Here is a 19,905-nt window from a genome sequence, read left to right as displayed (position 1 = left end):
CACTTGCAATCTGCCCTGAGTCCCAATAAGAAAGGCAAACTGTAAATGAAAATAATCAATAAATGAGGGGAAACTGTTTTGGCAGATTCAGTTACATTTTTAAATTGTGTACAGTTTTTATCTTGCTGTTGGGGTTTATGTTGTTTTGGCATCCTCGCAACTTGCAAGGAGACAAGGCAGGCTATAAATGTTTTAAATAAATGGATAGTGGCCACAAGACATCCCAGGTGCCATGACCGCTGGTATCACAGCCAAGAAACAGCACCTACAGTTATGATTTTTGCCACATCCATGATTCCAAGAACAGTCCAGGTGGATGACTTTCCAGAATCTAAACCAGTGTGATTGTAGCAGAACCCCCCCCCCCCAAGATGCTCACTGGAACATCAGTGAAACCATTTTGGTGTGATGCTTCATAGGATGATGTTCTGTTGGTGCAGTCAGTTTAGAAGCTGAAGAACTGCTTTCTTATATTATATTCCAGGAATGGTATAAAAGTGACTTGGGTCATTGCAGACCTAACTGTGGCTCTTTCCAGACAAACAAATAAGATAACATCATTTCTAGGGGGCAATTATAGTGACCATTCAAACCTCTCTCCCCATCACTTCCACCAGAGTGTAGGGTAAAGAGGAAAGGTGGACCAGTGATGTTGTTTAAAGACCTTGGGAAGCAGAAATGTGTGCCAAAGTTTTTTGAGGTGACCCTTGAAAGGAAACCAAGAGGAGACCAGGAATAAAAGCAGTGTTGAAGAGTCCAACCCTCCCTCCAATATGGTGGGTGTCAGTTATCTGATGCTTGTCTGATGAGCAATGCGCTGGTAGCACACAAGAAACTGTCAATACCCACCAGTCCCATTGCTGCCAAACTAAACTGTGTTGCCCCAGCCCTGAGGCTTCCCCTGAATGTAGGGAAATGTGAACTTCTTTGAACAGCTACACAGATGGGCGGTGGAGCAACTTTGCCAGGGGAGCCTGCAGAGGTGTTGCGCCTGTCCCTAAGCCCACCAGCCACTGCTGGGGTTACTCTAAGGGGGGAGTGGGTCATAGGGGAGAGAGAGTGGGGGGGAGAGAGCAGGGGGGAGAGGGTCATAGGGGGGGAGAGAGCGAGCAGGGGGAAGAAGGTCATAGAGAAGAGAGAGAGAGAGTTGGGGGAGAGGGTCATAGGGCAGAGAGAGCAGGGGGAGCGGGTCATAGGGAGAGAGAGAGTGAGAGTAGGGGGAGAGGGTCATAGGGGACAGAGCGCGAGCAGGGGGGTGGGGCATAGGGGATAGAGAGAGAGTAGGGGTAGAGGGTCATAGGGGAGAGAGCAGGGGGAGCGGGCCATAGGGGGAGAGAGAGTAGGGGGAGAGGGTCATAGGGGAGAGAGAGCAGGGGGAGCGGGTCATGGGGGGAGAGAGAGAGAGTAGGGGGAGAGGGTCATAGGGGAGAGAGCAGGGGGAGTGGGTCATAGGGGAGAGAGAGAGAGTAGGGGTAGAGGGTCATAGGGGAGAGAGCAGGGGGAGCGGGTCATAGGGGGAGAGAGTGGGGGGAGAGGGTCATAGGGGAGAGAGAGAAGGGGGATTGGGTCATAGGGGAGAGAGAGTAGGGGGGAGTGGGTCATATGGGGAGAGAGCGCGAGCAGGGGGAAGAGGGTCATAGAGAAGAGAGAGAGTAGGGGGAGAGGGTCATAGGGCAGAGAGAGCAGGGGGAGTGGGTCATGGGGGGAGGGAGAGAGAGTAGGGGGAGAGGGTCATAGGGGAGAGAGCAGGGGGGAGCGGGTCATGGGGGGGGAGAGAGAGAGCACTGGGTGGGATGTGCATCGGGCGCTCCATCCCGGTGGGGCTTTCCCGCGTGGGACTTTGGGTCAGCAGGCTGTTGAGCGCGGCCCCTGACGCCCCCCCCCCAACGCCCCGGCGCCCAGCTCAGCCCCACGCAGGAGAGAACCCCGCGATGGACTTTTGGGCAGCAGCCCCTGCTGCTCCTTGGGCAGCTCCTCCCTCCCCCAAGTGGCCGGGGCCGAGGCCCCTCCTTGCCCCTCCCGGCTCGGGGCGGGGGACCCGCGGCAGGGGCCGAGGAGGAGGAGGAGGCGGGCGCTGCGGGACGCGCCGCCCGGCCAGTCCTTCCGCGGGAGTGGGGTCGGGCAGCGCTGCAGCGCTGGGCATTGGGGGCGGCGGGGGCTGCTGGGCACCTGGCCTGGGGGGGGGGGGGCGCCTGGATGGAGCATCGGGGGAGAGGAGGCGGCGGCGGCGGCGGCGGCACCTGTCCGGGCCGGGGCGCGGGGAGCGCGGCGCTCCCCCCGGGCCCAGCGCAGCCCTGGCCGTGAGAGAGAGCCGCCCGAGCCGCCTCGATGAGCAGCGGCGCCCGGCCGCGGCCATGGCTCCCATCCCCGCGTACCTCAACCCGGCCGCGGTCCTGATGCTGGTCAGCTGCGACCTGTGCCTGGTGCGCGCAAGTAAGTGGCGCCTGGGGGGGAAGGGGGGCGCTGGCCCTGGTGCTGAAACGGGGCTCCCTGCGCTGGCCATCGCCGGCCCCCCCCCCATAGGCGCAGGGGGAGGCGGGGGTCGCGGGGCGGGGGGGGGCAGAGAGGGGTCCCCAGGCGCCGCTCCTGCCGGGCTAGACCCGGGGACGGGACGACGCGGGGGCGGCTGCGGGGGGCGGCTGCGTCACCGGGACGGTAGGGCGAGCGCCACCCGTAGGGTCGCGCTGCGGGCCTTGGGGCTTGCCCCAAGTCCAAAGCCGGCCGCACGAGGGGGTTAAATGAAAAGATGTGTCGGGCGCAAGAAAGGCCGTTGCCAACAAGAGGAAGGATGCGAAGGCAAGGAGCGATGAGCGCAAGGCAGAGACCCCCCCCCCTTATATACGCTTTTGCTGTATCTACGGACATCAAGCGTGACATGCAATACGGAGTTGTGACATAAAATAGCCGGCAAGTGTAATAATAGGATGCAAGTATGTGAAGATGTGTAAAGGTGTAATTGCTGGCAGAGAAACCCTTTTTGAAAGGCAAGAGACCTTTTGAAATGCAAAGGCACATTTGATAGGCGCAGGCACTTTTTAAAATGTGTAGGGCAGAGATTAACGTTACAACTTGAAGGTAAACAATCTGCATACCCTCTGGATACACTCTGTGCTATCCTTGTGTTTCACAGTGGGTAGCCGTGTTAGTCTGTTTGCAGTAGTCAAAAAGGGCAAGAGTCCAGTAGCACTTTAAAGACTAACAAAAATATTTTCTGGTAGGGTAGGAGCTTTCTGAAGAAGTGAGCTGTGGCTCACGAAAGCTCATACCCTACCAGAAAATATTTTCGTTAGTCTTTAAGGTGCTACTGGACTCTTGCCCTTTTTGACTATCCTTGTGTTGTTCCTAAACAGTGGAAGTCCAAATGTCCTTGCGTGTGCCTCAGGCTCTTATCTTTGTGTGATTCATGGTGTCTTTTGCATAGGCACCTCTTGGAGGACCTTCACATTCTCAGTGCATGTTCAACTAAGGCAGAGTTCAAATACCTTCCAAGTTAGTAAGAAACCTTAAGTGCTTAATACAGTAGTTATTCTTCTAGGTTCAGTAGCCCCCCACAATAGGAGCAACCCCCCCCCAGTCAGTCTGACAAGGAGCCTCGGATTAGGAGCGTCCCGCGCTTCGCCCCCACCTCCCCCTCCCCTGCGGAAACCTTCCACGCCTTTCTCTCCTTCCCAGCAGCCAGGAGTGACAATCCCAGCCAATTTCATTAAGGTAAAAGCCTGACTCAAGAGAAGACCGCTGCCAGTGCTCCTGGCCGGCTCTTGAGTGTGGAACGTCTTCCCACAGCCCCTCCCCTGCCTCTTCGGCCAGAGACACACACTTCACGCCCTGCAGCAGGAGGGCACACGCTTCACTGAAAGCCTTGACCCCGGGAGGGGATGTCTCGGTCAGGCCACTGCTCTCTTTGGGTGGCAGGGGGCCAGAGAGTGAATTTGCCTCCCTGATGGCCTTTTGGGTGACCCTATTGAAGCCCCAATCTCTCAAGGCTTGTCTGGTTTGCAAGGGATCGGGCCAGAAATGAGAGTGCCTGGCTGCTCACTTCCTGGTGTCCGCACCAGGACCTCCAGGGAGGCAGGGCCTCATAAGCAGGGAGCCAAGGAGCTTCCAGGATCAGAGGATCAGAATACTATTAGGTGCGTTGGAACACAGGCAGGACAATGCTGCTGCAGCTGTCTTGTTTGTGGGCTTCCTAGAGGTGCCTGGTTGGCCACTGTGTGAACAGAATACTGGACTTGATGGGCTTTGGTCTGATCCAGCATGGCCTTTCTTATGTTCCAGACAGCATCCCAAACCAGTGGCTAAAGGGTGGTGCTGAAACAGGGACATGACCTGCAGCTTCCCAGTGCAGCTCTCAGTGGAAACTGCCCTGCTTCAGAGTAGAACATCTCAGTGGTTTGTACAGAGGATAGTTTCCTCCGCAGTATTAAGTCACAGTGATTCTACCATCCTCTGTACTCAACTGAGAATGCCAAGCCACTTTGTTTTATTTTGAAGTGCCAGACTTGAAAGTGGCCACCTGGCTCATCCCTCTGGGAGTCTGCAGTCCCTGCGAGGGCTCTGGCAATGCCGAGTCTGTTGCGCCAAACTCCTGCATAAATATGATGCAAAACCCAGCAAAAGTTGTGTTTTGTGCACTTCTGACTTCTGCGTGTATAGGCACATCCTTGTAGTTAACATTACCGTATCCTCTGGGTATACACAGTTAGGTTTCACCACAGGTACCCAGAGCAAAATTAAGCGTTTGGATTTAAACAGTATGTGTATGTTTATTTCTGGGTTGTAAAATAACTCTGACGTGGTCCTCCATCTCCAACCAGTGATGGACACCTCTCAGGTTTCTCTGGGTCACAGATCCACACGGCACCTCATTCGATAAAGATCTCACTATCGGCATCATCCTTGTGCATGGAGCTTCACAAAACAGAAACCAAAAGTCAGGGCTCTGCCCCAAAGAGCTTACACTGAATTTTGACAAATAGAGGGAAGGTCAAAAGAGAGGAGAAACTTGCACCATTAACCCCCCCCCCCAGTATTTTAAATTGTCTTTCTCTGTCACATTTTTATCCCCCAATGAGCTCAGGGTGGCATCCATGGCTCTCCCTTCCTACTTACAACAAACCTGTGAGGTAAGTTAGATAGTGATTGTCTCAAGAGTTTCTTGGCTGAGTAGTGATCTGAACACAGGTCTTCTTAGTCTGACATTCTAACCCTACATCATACTGGCTCACAATTGTAAAATCTCCCCCCCACACACACACGCACCCCTCCCTTTTCCAGGTCCTCTTCCTCCTATAGCTTTCCAAGTCCTTTCCTCTTTCCATCTCGGTTGACTGCCTCCACTTCTCCGTTACCTCAACCCTATCCCCTCCTACTTGCCATCTTCCACCCACTATTCCCCCTCCTCTCCAGCACATACCCACCCTATCCTCTCTTCTGGCCCTTCCTGCATTCAAATGTGCCCGTTTCCTCCTTTCCAAAACACCAACTCTTGACCCAGTTTCCTTCTCACAAGCTCCAGATTTCCCTTCCGCCCTGAATTCTCTTGTTTCCTAGAGGATGTTTCTTACTCCACCTCTTCCCTTCCTCTCCTCCTTTTTCATCCATGTACAGTTTGCGTTCTGCCCTCTCTACTGCTACAGAAACTGCCCTCACCCAAATCCCTCTCTTCAGTGCCAGAGCCAAGGGGACTCAATACCATTTTCATCCTCCATTACATGGAGCAGGGGTCACTGGAAGTGTGTGGGGGAGGTAGTTGTGAAATCCCTGCATTGTGCAGGGGGTTGGACTAGATGACCCTGGTGGTCTCTTCCAATTCTATTCTACTTTTCTACTGTATTTTCTACAGTTCATTATTCTCTGTTTGACTTCCTTCACACCTTAGCCCTGACTTTCTTCTTCTTCTCCTCTCCCCTTTACTGCCTGTATCTAGTCTGTTGCCAAGTCAAGGCACTTCTCCCTTTATGGTGCTGCAAAAATACAGCTCTTCTTCTCCACCTTCTGCAAAAATCTCTGGTTCATTTCTTGCCTTGACTACAGCAACCACCTTTGGTCTTCTGTTGTCACACTTTATCCTCTTCACCTCTGTCCAGCACTCCACCACCAAAATCACTCATCCCACTGCTCTAATCACATCATTCCATGCTTTAAATCCCTACACTGGCTTCCTGTTCACTTCCAGACAGGCTGTGGCTCAGTGGTAGAACATCTGCTCCGCTTGCAGAAGATTCTCAAGTTCAACCCCTGATATCTTCAGTTTAAAGGATCAGGAAACCCATATGTGCGGAGACATCCATCTCCCTCAATTGCACATCTCCTACCAATCCCTGGACTCATCCTGATGGGGAATAAAACACTGAAATGCCTCCTTCCAGGGCCAAGCCCTCCAGTGCTTGCCAGCAGCTCTCAGGAAAGGTGAGGGAGGGGCTGGATATTAGGGATGGCCTGGGGCTCAGTGGCAGAGCATTTGCTTGGCATGCAGAAGTCCCCAGGTTCAATCCCCAGGAAGTCCAGTTAAAAAGGTCAAGTAGCAGGTGATGTGGAAGACCCCTATCTGAGACCCTGGAGTGCTGCCACCAGTCTGAGTAGACAGTACTGACTTTGATAGACCAATATGTCAATTTAGTACTAGGCGGGTTCATGCATTCTTGTTAAGGAGCGAGGCTGTGGTTTAGTGGTAGAGCATCCCTTTTGCATGCACAATGTCTCAGGTTCAATTCCTGGCATTACAACTTAAAAGGATCAGGTAGTCAGCAATGGGGGAAAACCTCTGAAGAGCCAGCGTGGTATAGTACTTAAGAGCAGTAGTTTGTAGTGGTGGAGTCTGATCTGGAGAGCCGGGTTTGATTCCCCACTCCTCCATATGAGTGGTGGAGGCTAATCTTGTGAACTGGATCTGTTTCCCCACTGCTACACATGAAGCCAGCTGGGTGACCTTGGGATAGTCACACTCTCTCAGCCCCACCTACCTCACAGGGTGTCTGTTGTGGGGAGGGGAAGGGATTGTAAACTGGTTTGATTCTTCCTTAAGTGGTAGAGAAAGTCGGCATATAAAAACCAGCTTCTTCTTCTTCTTCTTCTTTGCTTGAGGCACTGGAGAGCGGCTGCCAGCCACAGTAGACAATACTTGATGCATCTATAGTGTGACTCAGTATAAGGCAGCTTCAAATGTTCAGATCCAGCCCAGATTCCTCATCATGACTTTCAAAGCCCTGCATGGCCTCTTTATCTCTGCTGTTCCCAATATCTACCTGAAATCACCTGAACAGCAGTCTACACGCATCTCCCTTGCTCATCAGAGCTGGAGGAGGAGACATCGCAGGCTACCTGGAACAGCCACTTAACTGGCTCGAGATTCCCAGACTGACGCTGCCCCCGTCCTGGCCTCAAAGAATTAATCTCCACCATTTCCCTTGCATAACCACTCCTTTTAGGAGCATGGATATTTTGCTTCCGGAAGCTTTGACTCACTGCCTTGGCGGTTTCTGTAGTGAGTGAGATCACTGGTCATTCATCTTCTTTATGGCTGCTGATAAAATATTCAGAGGTCCCTCCATACTCTCTGGGCTGCTTCTGTGAAGCCCCGCCTCCACACACCTCGAGCCATTCCAAACTATCCCCGAAAGCTCCCCAGCATGTTCCCATTTTCATAAAAGGACAGCCAAACCACCCTTCTCTCTGTGGACTGGCCCAGCACCAAGCAGAACAGCAAGACAATTATTTCATAATGTTCAGATATAGCAACGATCATAAACGATGCAGCTGATCCCCAGAGAGAGCAAAGTGCTGTCGGAGCATCCCGAGGGAATCCTTTGTGGCACTAATGTGCGGCCAAGATGCTCTGGTTCCATGTCACTTTTTCACTTTTCAGTGGGGCAGCCCCTAACACTTTGGCCTAGGAGATGGAAAGCCTTCACACACACACCCCTGTCCAGGACACCGGTTTCCTATCCCAAACCCACCACTGTCACACCATCCCTTGCATCTGGCTGGCTTCTTCCCTCCCCTGGTGCTAAAATGGAAATACTTCCAAGAGGGTTGTTGGAAATGCACATTCTGCAGTTGCAGTCAGGAGATGCTGTTGTGCTTCAGAATAGCCACAGGGGAGGTCCTTGGCTCAACGGCACAGCATCTGCTTTGCACGCAGAAGGTCCCATGTTCAATCCCTGGCACCTTCCGTTTAAAAAAGGATCAGGTAGGAGGCGAGTACCCAGCTTGCTGGGGGTAAAGTGCAGACGACTGGGGAAGGCAATGGCAAACCACCCCGTAAACAAAGTTCTTCCCAGTAAATGTCGGGATGTGACATCATCCCATGGGTCAGGAATGACCCGGTGCTTGCACAGGGGACTACCTTTAACTTTTTAGGAAGTGATTGGGAAGATTTCCACCTGACCCTGGAGAGCCAGTGACAATCAGGGTCAACAATACTCACCTTGATGGCCTGAGGTGCTTCAGTAAAAGGCTGCTTTGTGTGTCATTCTAGGAAGTTTCCATGCAGTGTGCACTTACACTTCTCCACCCCTGTTGCCACCCTCATTTTTCCAGTAGGTTTTTCAAGACTTGTTGAGACTTACTGGAAAAAATACCCAGCTAAAATCTGCCATCCTTAATGGCATCCGTAATCTGAGTCCTCTGCTTCCGTCGTGGTAAAGCAGCCTGTGCTTTTGAGACCCTTGCTGTCCTGAAACAATGGATGAGCCCGTCTCTCATATATTTGTGCTTCCAGCTGCCAGAACTGCATGTTAGAGATGTTTCAGAGCTGGTGTAGTATAGCGATTAGACAATTGGACTAGTGATTGAGGAGACCTGGGTTGAAAATCCCACTCAGCCATGAAACTCACTAATAGTGCAATCCTAAAAACACTACCCAAAGAGTAAGCCCTATTGGAAAATCTAAGTAGGATTCTGAGTTGATCTGCTTAAGATGGCACTATAAGTGACCTTGCTCCAGTCACTTTGTACTAACAACCTACCTTGCAGGACTGTTGTAATGATGAAATGGAGGAGAGAGCCATATACATTCTGAGTTTCTTGGAAGAAAAGTGGGGTTAAAAATGTGAGATTTCTAAACAACAGAAAAGATGAATTGGACTGACTGCACTTGTACCATTACACTGGAACAGCAAAAACAAATTTCAGGGTCATGGATTAGCAGGTTTTGAGATCCTGCATGAAACAGGATTGTAGCTTTTGGTAGCAGACAAAATTAGCAACATGTCCAGGAAAAAAAGTGTGCAGCACAGCAAATTCAGAAAGAATGAAAGAGAATCTAATATTGAAGAAGGAGCGGAAAGCAATAATCATCAAGAGAAAATGAGGTTCAGAACGCAAAATAGTCGAATTGTCTTTTCAGATATGCATATTTTTATGTCAGCCAATTAGGACTTGGAGCTCAGTGGGTGACTGATAATTCTGAGCACCCTTTCCTAGGAATAAGCCCCACTGAATAAAATGGGATTTACTTCTGAGTAGACCTTTTTAGGATGCCCCCCTCTATATATATGATTAATACCAATGTCAGCCAAGAGGAGACTGGAAATGTACAATTGCAATGAACTAACCAACTGAAATGAGCAATGGCTGGTGTTACTACTAGTACTCTTTGCTCCTCTTGTAAAGTGGCAGGAAAGCAAAACCATGGGGAGGTCTCTTTCGGCTGGCAGCCTTACCTTGGCAGCAAGAGCCACCTGAATGGGGGAGGGAGGAAGAGTACAAGGGGTACCACTTCTTTTGTCTTGGCTGTTCCCCCTGGTTCCCAGCTTGACACTCATCCAGCCTTGACTTAGAGCCATTTAGATGACCTCCCAGATCTCATGAAGGTTCACAAAGAATGCCTCAAGTACTCCGTCTTCAGCATGCTCTGGCTGATTGCAGGGCGGGTCGCTCACCATTGCCATAAGAGAAACAGTTACGAATTTGGGACCTCTTAAAACTGCAGTTAGGTTTCTGGATTTGCAAAGGATCCTCTCTGCTCTGGGAAATATGCCCTGGGAATGGACTGCTTCCCGGTACTGGTTACTGATTCATTTCTGGATTCAATTCAAGTGCAAGGAGCAGCATTAATAGTAATAGTAATAATAATTAGCGGGTCCTCACTGTACATGTATGCCTCCCCTAGCCAGAAGGCAGTGAGAAACAGGCTGGTGCCATAGGCGCAAGTTCAGTCCAGTCTCCAGACTTCCATTCATCCACTGGGCAGGCACATGAGATCATACTTTAGCCCCAGCAGGTTTGGAAGCCTGTGGAGTGCTCACCCATGCATGGTGAGGATACATCAGTTCCTGAAAGGCAGCAAGGAGGACATGCTGCAAGGCTCCCATTCTGCTTCAACAGGCAGGGTCGTTTTTGCCCTGACTGCGCATCTCCTCTTGGGGCAAGACAGAGAGAGTTGCTGGAGGAAAGAGCGGAATTCCCTGCATGCTCAATCCAAGCACAAGCATTGGGCACAAGTTGGCTGCCAGTGCTGCATCCATCCCTGGCATGCCAGGTGACTTCAGGGGACATCTCATTAGCCAATTAACACTGGGGCCGGGCAGCGGAGCTGAAGTCCTGGCAGGCTTGCGAAAGACCACTAAGATCTCCTTGGCAGGGCAGGACAGGAGGCTGCTTGCAATGTGGAGAGAGATGAATACCAGGAAGACAAATCAGTGGTGGGAGGTGGTCTCAGCAGCCTATAAGTGGCACCATTAGGCCATCATTGCGCCCCTAACCCTTTAAAGAGTCCTGACTTTGTGAACCTGTTTGATTTTGGAAGGGGAAAGAAGCAGAGGAGTGGCTGTGGCTCAGTGGTAGAGCATCTGCTTGGCATGCAGAAGGTCCCAGGTTCAATCCCCGGCATCTCCAGTCAAAGGGACTAGGCAAGTAGGCAATGTGAAAGGCTTCTACCTGAAATCCTGGAGAGCTGCTGCCACTGCAGTCTGAGTAGACATCACTGACTTTGATGGACCAAGGGTCTGATTCAGTAGAAGGCAGCTTCATGTGTTCATGTGTGTTCAGATAGAAGAGGGGTAAAGGTCCCCTGTGCAAGCACCAGGTCATTCCTGACCCATGGGGTGATGTCACATCCTGACGTTTACTAGGCAGACTATGTTTACGGGGTGGTTTGCCATTGCCTTCCCCAGTCATCTTCCCTTTACCCCTAGCAAGCTGGGTACTCATTTTACCGACCTGGGAAGGATGGAAGGCTGAGTCAACCTTGAGCCGGCTACCTGAAACTGACTTCCGTTGGGATCGAACTCAGGTTGTGAGCAGAGCTTGGACTGAAGTACTGCAGCTTACCACTCTGTGCCACCGGGCTCCTAGAAGAGGGGTACTCAAGTTTTTTCTTCCAAGGTTAACAGGAGTATGAGAAGTGGTGGTTTTAATAGACAGGCAGAAGTCAAAGGATAAAAGCCCCTTTCCCCATGGCCCCATTTCAAATCAGTCCCCAATGCACTGCATGAAAGTTAGCTTTTAAAGGCTATAGGAGATCTGTGATCTCCATCTTTTCTAGTCCAACCCTATGGCAGTTCAATATACTTATTTGTTTATATATGCTTTTCTCTCCAAAGGGTAATGAAAGTGGCTTACGATATCATTCTTCCCTTCTGCATTGTATCCTCACAACAACAACCCTGTGAGGTAGATTAGGCTGAAAGTGTGTGACTGGCCCTAAGTCCCTTAGCAAGCTTCCACAGTATTGTGAGGACTGGAACCTGGGTCTCCCAGACCCTTGTACAACACTCTGACCATTTCACTGCAGGGTCTCTCATCCAATCAATAATGATTCCTCTTATCAATATTTCTCTGGAATCAAAGCAGCGGACACTTCCAAGATGATGATGACTGATGGGAACAGACTGTGCTGCTAAGCGCCTCACCCACCCTGGAATTCAGGTTCCTACTGAATCAAGTTACTAAACACTTGGGCTCAATTCAGATGGCACAAACAAACGGGAGATTGCTCATGGTGAGCACAAAGGGTTTATCTCAGTATCTGATGTGCCTTCTTTCCACCCCATCCTTTCTCCACTCACACAAGAAGGCACAGCTGAAAACTTCCTGGTTTGGAGTTGACAGAGCTTTCCTTTGTTGCGATGCCTGAACGCGGGTACTTCCAGCACACAGAGATGCTGGAGGTGGCACCAGATGTTGGCACGGAAGTGCAGAAAGTTTCACCTTCTGGCCACACTTTCCCCAAACCTGAGTTGGATATGATCTTTCAGAAAAGATTGTGCCAAAGCACAATTTGCAGAAACCCACAGCAGAGTCAGGAGAAACCCAGAAGGTGAGCAGATACGTGACACCATCATGTGGAAGCCAAAATAAAATCTTCCGTGGTTTTCAGGGAAGAGCAGAGCAAAAGTGCTTTGCCAGAATTTATATATATATATATATATTTAAAATATTTATTGGCCGCCTTTCTTCCATAAGGAGCTCAAGGCGGCTTACAATATTAATAAAATGCATAAATTAGATTACATAAAAAACATAACTCCAAACTTTAAAAACACAGTTTAGGACTGCTTGAATCAAATGCAGTCCTAAATAAAGCCATCTTCAGCTGCCTCCTAAAGACTGAAAGTGAGGGGGCTAGGTGCCCCTCCCTGGGGAGGTTGTTCCATAATTGTGGGGCTACCACTGAAAAGGCCCTGTGTCATGTACCCGCTGAACAAGCTTCTTGGATTGATGGGATAGACAGGATGGCCTCTCCTTGTGATCGTAATTCCTAGGCAGGAACATATAGGAGAAGACAGTCCTTCAGAACCCTGGTCCCAAGCCATGTAGGGTTTTATAGGCCAAAACCAACACCTTGAATTGGGCTTGGGAGTGGATCAGTAGCCAGTGTAATCACTGTAATATGGGGATTACGCAGCTGGCCCCACCTAGCACTCTACCCGCAGCGTTCTGCACTAGCTGCAGCTTCCGAACGCTCTTCAACGGTAACCCCAAGTAGAGCGCAAAGGAAGACCCCCAAATTCCCACACTTTGAATGGGATTGTTGCAAAACTGGAGACTTGTTCCAGGAACAAGGCTGGGAAAGAATCGCCAGGTCTCAAGACTTGGTGTAGTTCAAATCGGAGGACATATGTCAAGTCTTGTCATAACTGTAGTGCCTACCACGTACCTAAACATTTTCCAGACCTACCCAGAAATGACCTCATCTGCCTTTTCTACAGCCAGCGTGGTGTAGTGGTTAAGAGCAGTGGTTTGGACTGGTGAACTCCAATCTGGAGAATCAGGTTTGACTCCCCACTCCTCCACATGGGCGTACGCTAATCTGGTGAACCAGGTTGGTTTCCCCACTCCGCCACATGAAGCCAGCTTAGGGTTACCAACCTCCAGGTATTAACTGGAGATCTTCTGCTATTACAACTGATCTCCAGCCAATAGAGATCAGTTCCCCTGGAGAAAATGGCCGCTTTGGCAATTGGACTCTATGGCATTGAAGTCTCTCCCCTCCCCAAATCCTTAGGCTCCACCCCACAAATCTCTCGCCAGTGGCGAAGAGGGACCTGGCAACTCTAAGACAGCTTGGTGTCACGGCTCTTAGAGCTCTTTCAGCCCCACCTACCTGTTGTGGGGAGGGGAAGGTGATTGTAAGCCGGTTTGATTCTTCCTTAAGTGGTACAGAAAGTTGGCATATAGAAACCAACTCTTCTTCTTCTTGGTTGCAGATAGACCTCCTTCCCCCGTCAATGTAACCGTCACCCAGCTCAAAGCAAATTCAGCAACCGTCTCCTGGGATGTCCCCGAGGGAGACGTCATTATCGGCTATGCCATCTCACAGCAGGTGAGTCTGAGACAAGCCCACTTGCCTTAGGCTTGCACAGCACCGGCCCTCCAAGCCCCCACCTCTCCAAGCCCCTCCCTTCTCCGGGCTCCCCATTTCTCCAAGCCAGGACCCTGAAATCCCTGGGGGAAATCCCTGCCCAAACCAGGCCTCTGGTGGAAGGCCAGGAGCTGCTCCTTTCCCCCAGTCAGAGGGGGGCTTGCCCACAGCCCGGCTGGCCCCTCTGACCACCTCCCTGGCTCTGGCAGCGGCAAGATGGACAGATGCAGAGATTCATCCGAGAGGTTAACACCACGAACCGGGCTTGCGTGCTGTGGGACCTGGCAGAGGATGCGGACTACATCATCCAAGTACAGAGCGTCGGTCTCTATGGGGAAAGCCAGGCCAGCAAGAGAGTCCATTTCCGCACCCTGAAGCAGAGCGATCGTCTCCCGTCCAACAGCTCCAACCAGGGTAGGCAGAGCAGAGCAAAAAGTAATGTTTAAACTCCTAGGAAGGATTGTTTCTGTCCCCCTCCCCTTTGCCTCCTCCCCACCCTGGCTGCTGTTCTTCAGAGACCTGCTTTAAGCATGCAGGACTTTTGACTTCTGAGGAGGTTGGCAGTGTGGCTGCTCAAATACCTGCAGATATGTCTCCATGGCACATCCCTTATGAATCTCTGGACCCATCCCGATGGGAAAGAAAACCTTGAACTGCCTCCTCCTGGGGCCAGGCCCACCAGGGCTTGCCAGCAGCAATCAGGCAAGATGAGGGAGGGGGTGGAGATGAGGGAGGGGCCATGGCTCAGTGGCACAGCATCTGCTTGGCATGCAGAAGGACCCAGGTTAAATATCTGGCATTAAGGGGGCATGGCTCAGTGGTACAGCATCTGCTTGGCATGCAGAAGGTCTCAGGTTCAATCCCTGGCAGCTCCAGTTAAAAGCTAGCAGATGACATGAAAGACCTGTGCCCGGAGAACCAATGCCAGTCAGAGTTGATAATGACCTTGATAGACAAATGATCAGTATAAGGGAATTTTTAGTCTGGAGGAGGTTGAGGTGGAACATGATAGCTCCCTTTAAGTATCTGAAGGGCTGTCACTTAGAGGAGGGCAGGGAGCTGTTCCTGTTGGCAGCAGAGGATAGGACTCACAATAATGGGTTTAAATTGTGGGCAGAAAGGTACCAGCTGGATATTAGGGAAATTTTTTACAGTAAGAGTTGTTTGACAGTGGAATGGGCTGCCTAGGGAGGTGGTGAGCTTCCCCTCACTGGCAGTCTTTAAGCAGAGGCTGGACAAACACTTGTCAGGGATGCTGTAGGCCGATCCTGCATTAAGAAGGGGTTGGACTAGATGGGCTGTATGGCCCCTTCCAGCTCTATGATTCTACGATTCTATAAGGCAGACAGGGGGTGCTGTTTTTCCAAGCATGTGTATATTCTATTTTCCCCAAGCTCCAGGATTGAGCCTCAAAATGGCAAAGAAGCTTCATGGTTGAATTCCAGCGAGTCTTGGCTCCTGCTCAGTCAGGTGTCTTTGCATCCATACAGGAGACATTACTGTGGAAGGGTTGGACAAGGAGCGTCAGCTGCAGACGGGGGAGATTATCATCATTGTGGTGGTGCTGCTCATGTGGGCAGGTGAGTCAGCTGGGCAACTGATCCCCAGACTAGAGAGATGGAACTCCCCAGGAGGGAGTGGCAGCTCGGGAGGCCAGGAGAGGAAGCTTGGGAGGGAGGACTGTCTGGAATAACATCCCAAGCTCCCTTCCCTCCCCAGGTATCACCCCCAGATCTTCAGGAATTTCTCAAGCCAGAGTTGGCAACCCTAACTGCAGAGTGGGCCAGGGCCTATCCAAGCCCTTGCTCATCTAAATTTCTGGGGATGAAGGAATCAAGCCTAACACGTAGAGGGCAGGCAGGAGCAAGTATGGAGGAACCCTAGGGTTGCCAACCTCCAGGTAGTAGCTGGAGAGCTCCTGCTATTGCAACTGATCTCCAGCTGATTGAGATCAGTTCGCCTGGAGAAAATGGCCACATGGGCAATTGGACTCTATGGCACGGAAGTCTCTCCCCTCCCCAAACCCCACCCTCCTCAGGCTCTGCCCCAAAAACCTCCCGCTGGTGGCAAAGAGGGGCAAGGCAACCCTAGATTCAGATTTATTATTAATGCGGCTAAGCCGTATTAATAAATAAATATCAATTAGAAGATACATATCAATTAAAAGATACAATATCTAAAACAATGGCAACCTGGCAACCCTATGCACATGGGGCACCCGCTTTGCAGACAGGCACAAATATGGAGGAATCCCGGCTAGGAGGCCGTGGGGAGAGATGATGCGGCTGGGGGGGGGGGGAATGTCAATCAGCCAGGCAAGGTGGCTAAGCGACACTGTCTTTTTCTCCCCCCGCCCTGCTCTGGTGGCGTCCTAGCGGTCATTGCACTCTTTTGCAAGCAATATGACATCATCAAGGATAACGATTCCAACAACAACAAGGAGAAGACCAAGCCTTCTTCGGAACACAGCACTCCGGAGCGGCCAACGGGGGGCCTCCTGCGCAGCAAGGTCAGTGTGCCACCAGGGGCGGGGCAGGCAGAGGCCGGACTGGGCACTATGAGGCTAGAAGCACTAAGGTAAAGGCAGTCCCTTGTACAAGCACCAGGTCATTACTGTCCCATGGGGTGACGTCACATCCCAACGTTTACTAGGCACTCTATGTTTATGGGGTGGTTTTCCATTGCCTTCCCCAGACATCCACACTTTACCTCCAGCAAGCCGGGTACTCATTTTACTGACCTCAGAAGGACAGAAGACTGAGTCAACCTTGAGCTGGCTACTTGAAACTGACCTCCGTCAGTATTGAACTCAGGTCGTGAGCAGAGCTTTTGACTACAGCACTGCAGCTTACCACTCTGCACCATGGGGCTCCTTGAAGCACTGCCCGGTGCAAAATATTTATTCTTTATTTATTTACCATCTTCTTGCCCAGTCAGGGCCCCCAAGGTGGCTAATGAGTAAGAACAAAACATTATAAAAGCACATCATTAAAACCCAAAGTAAAATACATATATAAAAACACAAAACCAGTGATTAAAACACAGGGCAGGAAGGAGAGGTCCTTGAGAGAATGCCAGAGGAATCAAATAAGTCCTTGCCTGCTGGGGTGGAAGATGATGGAAGGAGACATATGTGTATCTCTGGGGAAGTGCCGTCCTTCTCGCAGTCTTTCATATCTCTACTGTAAAGTATGCAAGTCCAACAGTCCCCAGTAGATGGCAGCACATGCAGTGTATGTGAGGTCAAGAAAGATAAAGGAAGACGTTAGCTCCGCTTCTTGATGGGGTTGGGAGCCCTTTGAATACAGAATTAAAATCATACTGATCTCTCCAGAGTCTATGAAATGCTAGAGACTATCATGCCATCAACGGAAATGCTAGAGAGGAGAGACTCTACCCTGTAGCTAAACAGCCTGTGAAGTTCAGCACTCAAGGCTGATGGCCTGGAACCGTTAGAAATGAGACTACGCTCCCTCCCCGCAAATCTTTCTGTCCTGGAGAAAAATGTTTTGCCCCTTAGCAGAGGCTTAATGTGTGGCAATGGGCAGCTGAAGCTTTTCTTGGCATGGAGATAAGTAACTCCACTAGCTAAATAACATCTCTTTAAGCCTCTATTAAATGGACAGGACATTACTTTTTTAAATCTAGGCAGCGGGGCAACCCTGAGTGGCATGTACTTCCAGAGGGTCATCTTTGGACAGAAAACAAATTAATAGCTATTGCTTCTCCACAGAGGCCTGTACTTTCCTGGTTCCCCAGCTCCCTTTTTAAACATTGGTGTTACATTTGCTAGGGAGGGAGCCAGCGTGGGTGTAGTGGTTAAGAGCAGTGGTTTGGAGTGGTGGACTCTAATCTGGAAAACCGGGTTTGATTCCCCACTCCTCTGCATGAGTGGCAAATGCTAATCTGGTGATCCGGGTTGGTTTCCCCACTCCTACACATGAAGCCAGCTGGGTGACCTTGGGCTAGTCACAGCTCTCTTAGAGCTCTCTCAGCTCCACCTACCTCACAGGGTATCTGTTGTGGGGAGGGGGAGGAGAGGTGATTTTAAACCGGTTGGATTTTCCCTTAAGTGGTAGAGAAAGTCAGCACATAAAAACCAACTCTTCTTCTACTTTTCAATAAGTCAATAATAATAATTTTTTGCTAGGAGACTACCCATTTCACACCTGAGTTCTACCAAACCTTTTGGGGAGGGCTATATGACACCCTTTCTTTGTAAAAGTAAAGATCATCCCATTAATCCGGCTGACAATAGGCTCAGGACTGCAAAAGGAAATGTTTCATCACACAGTGAAGAAATACACTATCACAAAATGGTATCCACTATAACAAGCACCTAGACCTGTTTCACACTTCAGAGCTTCTTCAGTGTGGCTTCACAGCAGCCCAGCAGTGTGTAAACGGAAATCACATGGACTGACAGGACAGCCATTTCACACATACCTGTTATCCCACCCTAGGAGCACTATGGCGCAGAGTGGTAAGCTGCAGTACTGCAGTCCAAGCTCTGCTCACAACCTGAGTTCAATCCCGACAGAAGTTGGTTTCAGGTAGGCGGCTCAAGGTTGACTCAGCCTTCCGTCCTTCCGAGGTCGGTAAAATGAGTACCCAGCTTGCTGGGGGTAAAGGGAAAATGACTGGGGAAGGCACTGGCAAACCACCCCGTAAACATAGTATGCCTAGTAAAGGTCAAGATGTGACGTCACCCCATGGGTCAGGAATGACCCGTGCTTGCACAGGGGATTACCTTTACAGCATCCCAGTCTGATTTCCCACAGCCAAATGAACAAGGCTGCCATCTTCTAGAGGGCCTGAAAGGGGCCTGCCTCTCCTGTCATGGACAGATAGCAAAACAGGTGTGGGGGAAATTAACAGAGAACCTGGAAGATATTGAGGTTGCGAATTGGGATGGTGGGTGGAGCAAGAGAGATTTCAGGGGATTCTTTAGCCTTCTTCATATGACTCAATGACGCTCCTGAAGCCCATTCAATGTCATTGGTACCGCAAAGGAGTGAGGGTTTGTTGAAAGCTGAGTGACTGCACTGTGGGACTTGAAAGAGGATTGGTCAGATTCATGGAAGAGGGGTCCAACTCTATGAGCCATGATTACTAAAGGAAATATTTATTCACACAGTGGACTGTAGCTGTGTGCTGAGGCTGATTATCAGCGCTGGGAAGAAGTATCAGGGAAGGCCTTGGCCTCTGTCCTGTTTGCTGGGCATCCAGTGTTTGGCTGAAACAGGATGCTGGACCACCATTGTGATTCAGCAATTACCTTTGATGTTCTTAGCAGGGCAAGTAGAACAGAGATCTGGAAAGATTCCACCACCACCAATTGGTTACTGGAGGCACGGGCTGCCAAGTCACTGCTGGCTTGTGGTGACCCCGTAGGGTTTTCAAGGAAAGAGATGAACAGAGATAGTTTCCCATTGCCTGCCTCTGCGTAGCAACACTGGACTTCCTTGGCGATCCCCCATCCAAGTATGGACCAGGGCCGACCATGCTGCACTTCTGAGATGTAATGAGATAGAGCTATCTAGGTCAGGGTAGTAACCATTTTGGGGGCACTGATTGTGACAGCTCTCCTCCCTTAGTTTCTTGAGTATCCTACTGCCATCCTGCTGGTCCGGGTTCTAGGATCTCTCCCCTTCTTTTGCAGAAGAAAACGCCATCTGTCAATATCATCGAAGTGTAGCTGTGACTGCAGGCCAAGAGCCTTCTAGGACTCTGGGACCTCACTGTGCTCCTGGCCTGGCTCCCCACCTGCATGCGAAGAATTCATGCTTCTTGCCCCCCATCGAGGGAATCTGCATGGAGCAGCTGGCGCAGGGTGCATGCAGAAGCCAGTCTCTAACCCCCTCCCCCCGCTGCCCGACAGCCGCAGGAAACTCTGGCCTGCGATGCGGCCACTAGGAGCAGCCGTGAGAAGCCCATGGAAAGAGTGGCACCCAGAACCATGGACAGCCACTGCCTGAAGAGGGTTGGTGAGGCCTTATTTCTGCCTGGCGTGGCTGCAGTGTCTCCCACCCTCTACCCTGTGCCCGGAGGGGAGCTGAAAACATCTCTCACCGCTGGACCCCGACCCACCCGTTGCAAAG

The 19,905-nt window shown here is 50.8% G+C and overlaps 1 protein-coding gene across 1 annotated transcript; it reads left to right on the top strand.

Annotated features, from left to right (window-relative positions):
- The first annotated feature begins 2,326 nt into the window (after positions 1 to 2,326).
- Positions 2,327 to 19,658, top strand: FNDC4 (fibronectin type III domain containing 4). Its single transcript, XM_056852430.1, has 6 exons — positions 2,327 to 2,433; positions 13,650 to 13,765; positions 14,014 to 14,218; positions 15,295 to 15,384; positions 16,180 to 16,313; positions 19,467 to 19,658. The coding sequence occupies exons 1-6, from the start codon at positions 2,355 to 2,357 to the stop codon at positions 19,500 to 19,502; spliced, it is 660 nt and encodes a 219-aa protein (XP_056708408.1). The 5' UTR covers positions 2,327 to 2,354; the 3' UTR covers positions 19,503 to 19,658.
- The last annotated feature ends 247 nt before the right edge of the window (positions 19,659 to 19,905 follow it).

The sequence above is a fragment of the Euleptes europaea genome, chromosome 7 (assembly GCF_029931775.1).
Source record: "Euleptes europaea isolate rEulEur1 chromosome 7, rEulEur1.hap1, whole genome shotgun sequence".
Taxonomy (NCBI): Eukaryota; Metazoa; Chordata; class Lepidosauria; order Squamata; family Sphaerodactylidae; genus Euleptes; species Euleptes europaea.
This window is presented reverse-complemented; position numbering and strand designations above follow the sequence as displayed.

Bases quoted from the DNA above. Each gene is read 5' to 3' on its own strand.
- FNDC4 (XM_056852430.1), top strand. From the start codon at position 2,355: ATGGCTCCCATCCCCGCGTACCTCAACCCGGCCGCGGTCCTGATGCTG. The intron at 14,219-15,294 runs GTAGGCAGAGCA...GCATCCATACAG, and splicing joins GTCCAACAGCTCCAACCAGG to GAGACATTACTGTGGAAGGG. The intron at 16,314-19,466 runs GTCAGTGTGCCA...CTTCTTTTGCAG, and splicing joins GGGGCCTCCTGCGCAGCAAG to AAGAAAACGCCATCTGTCAA.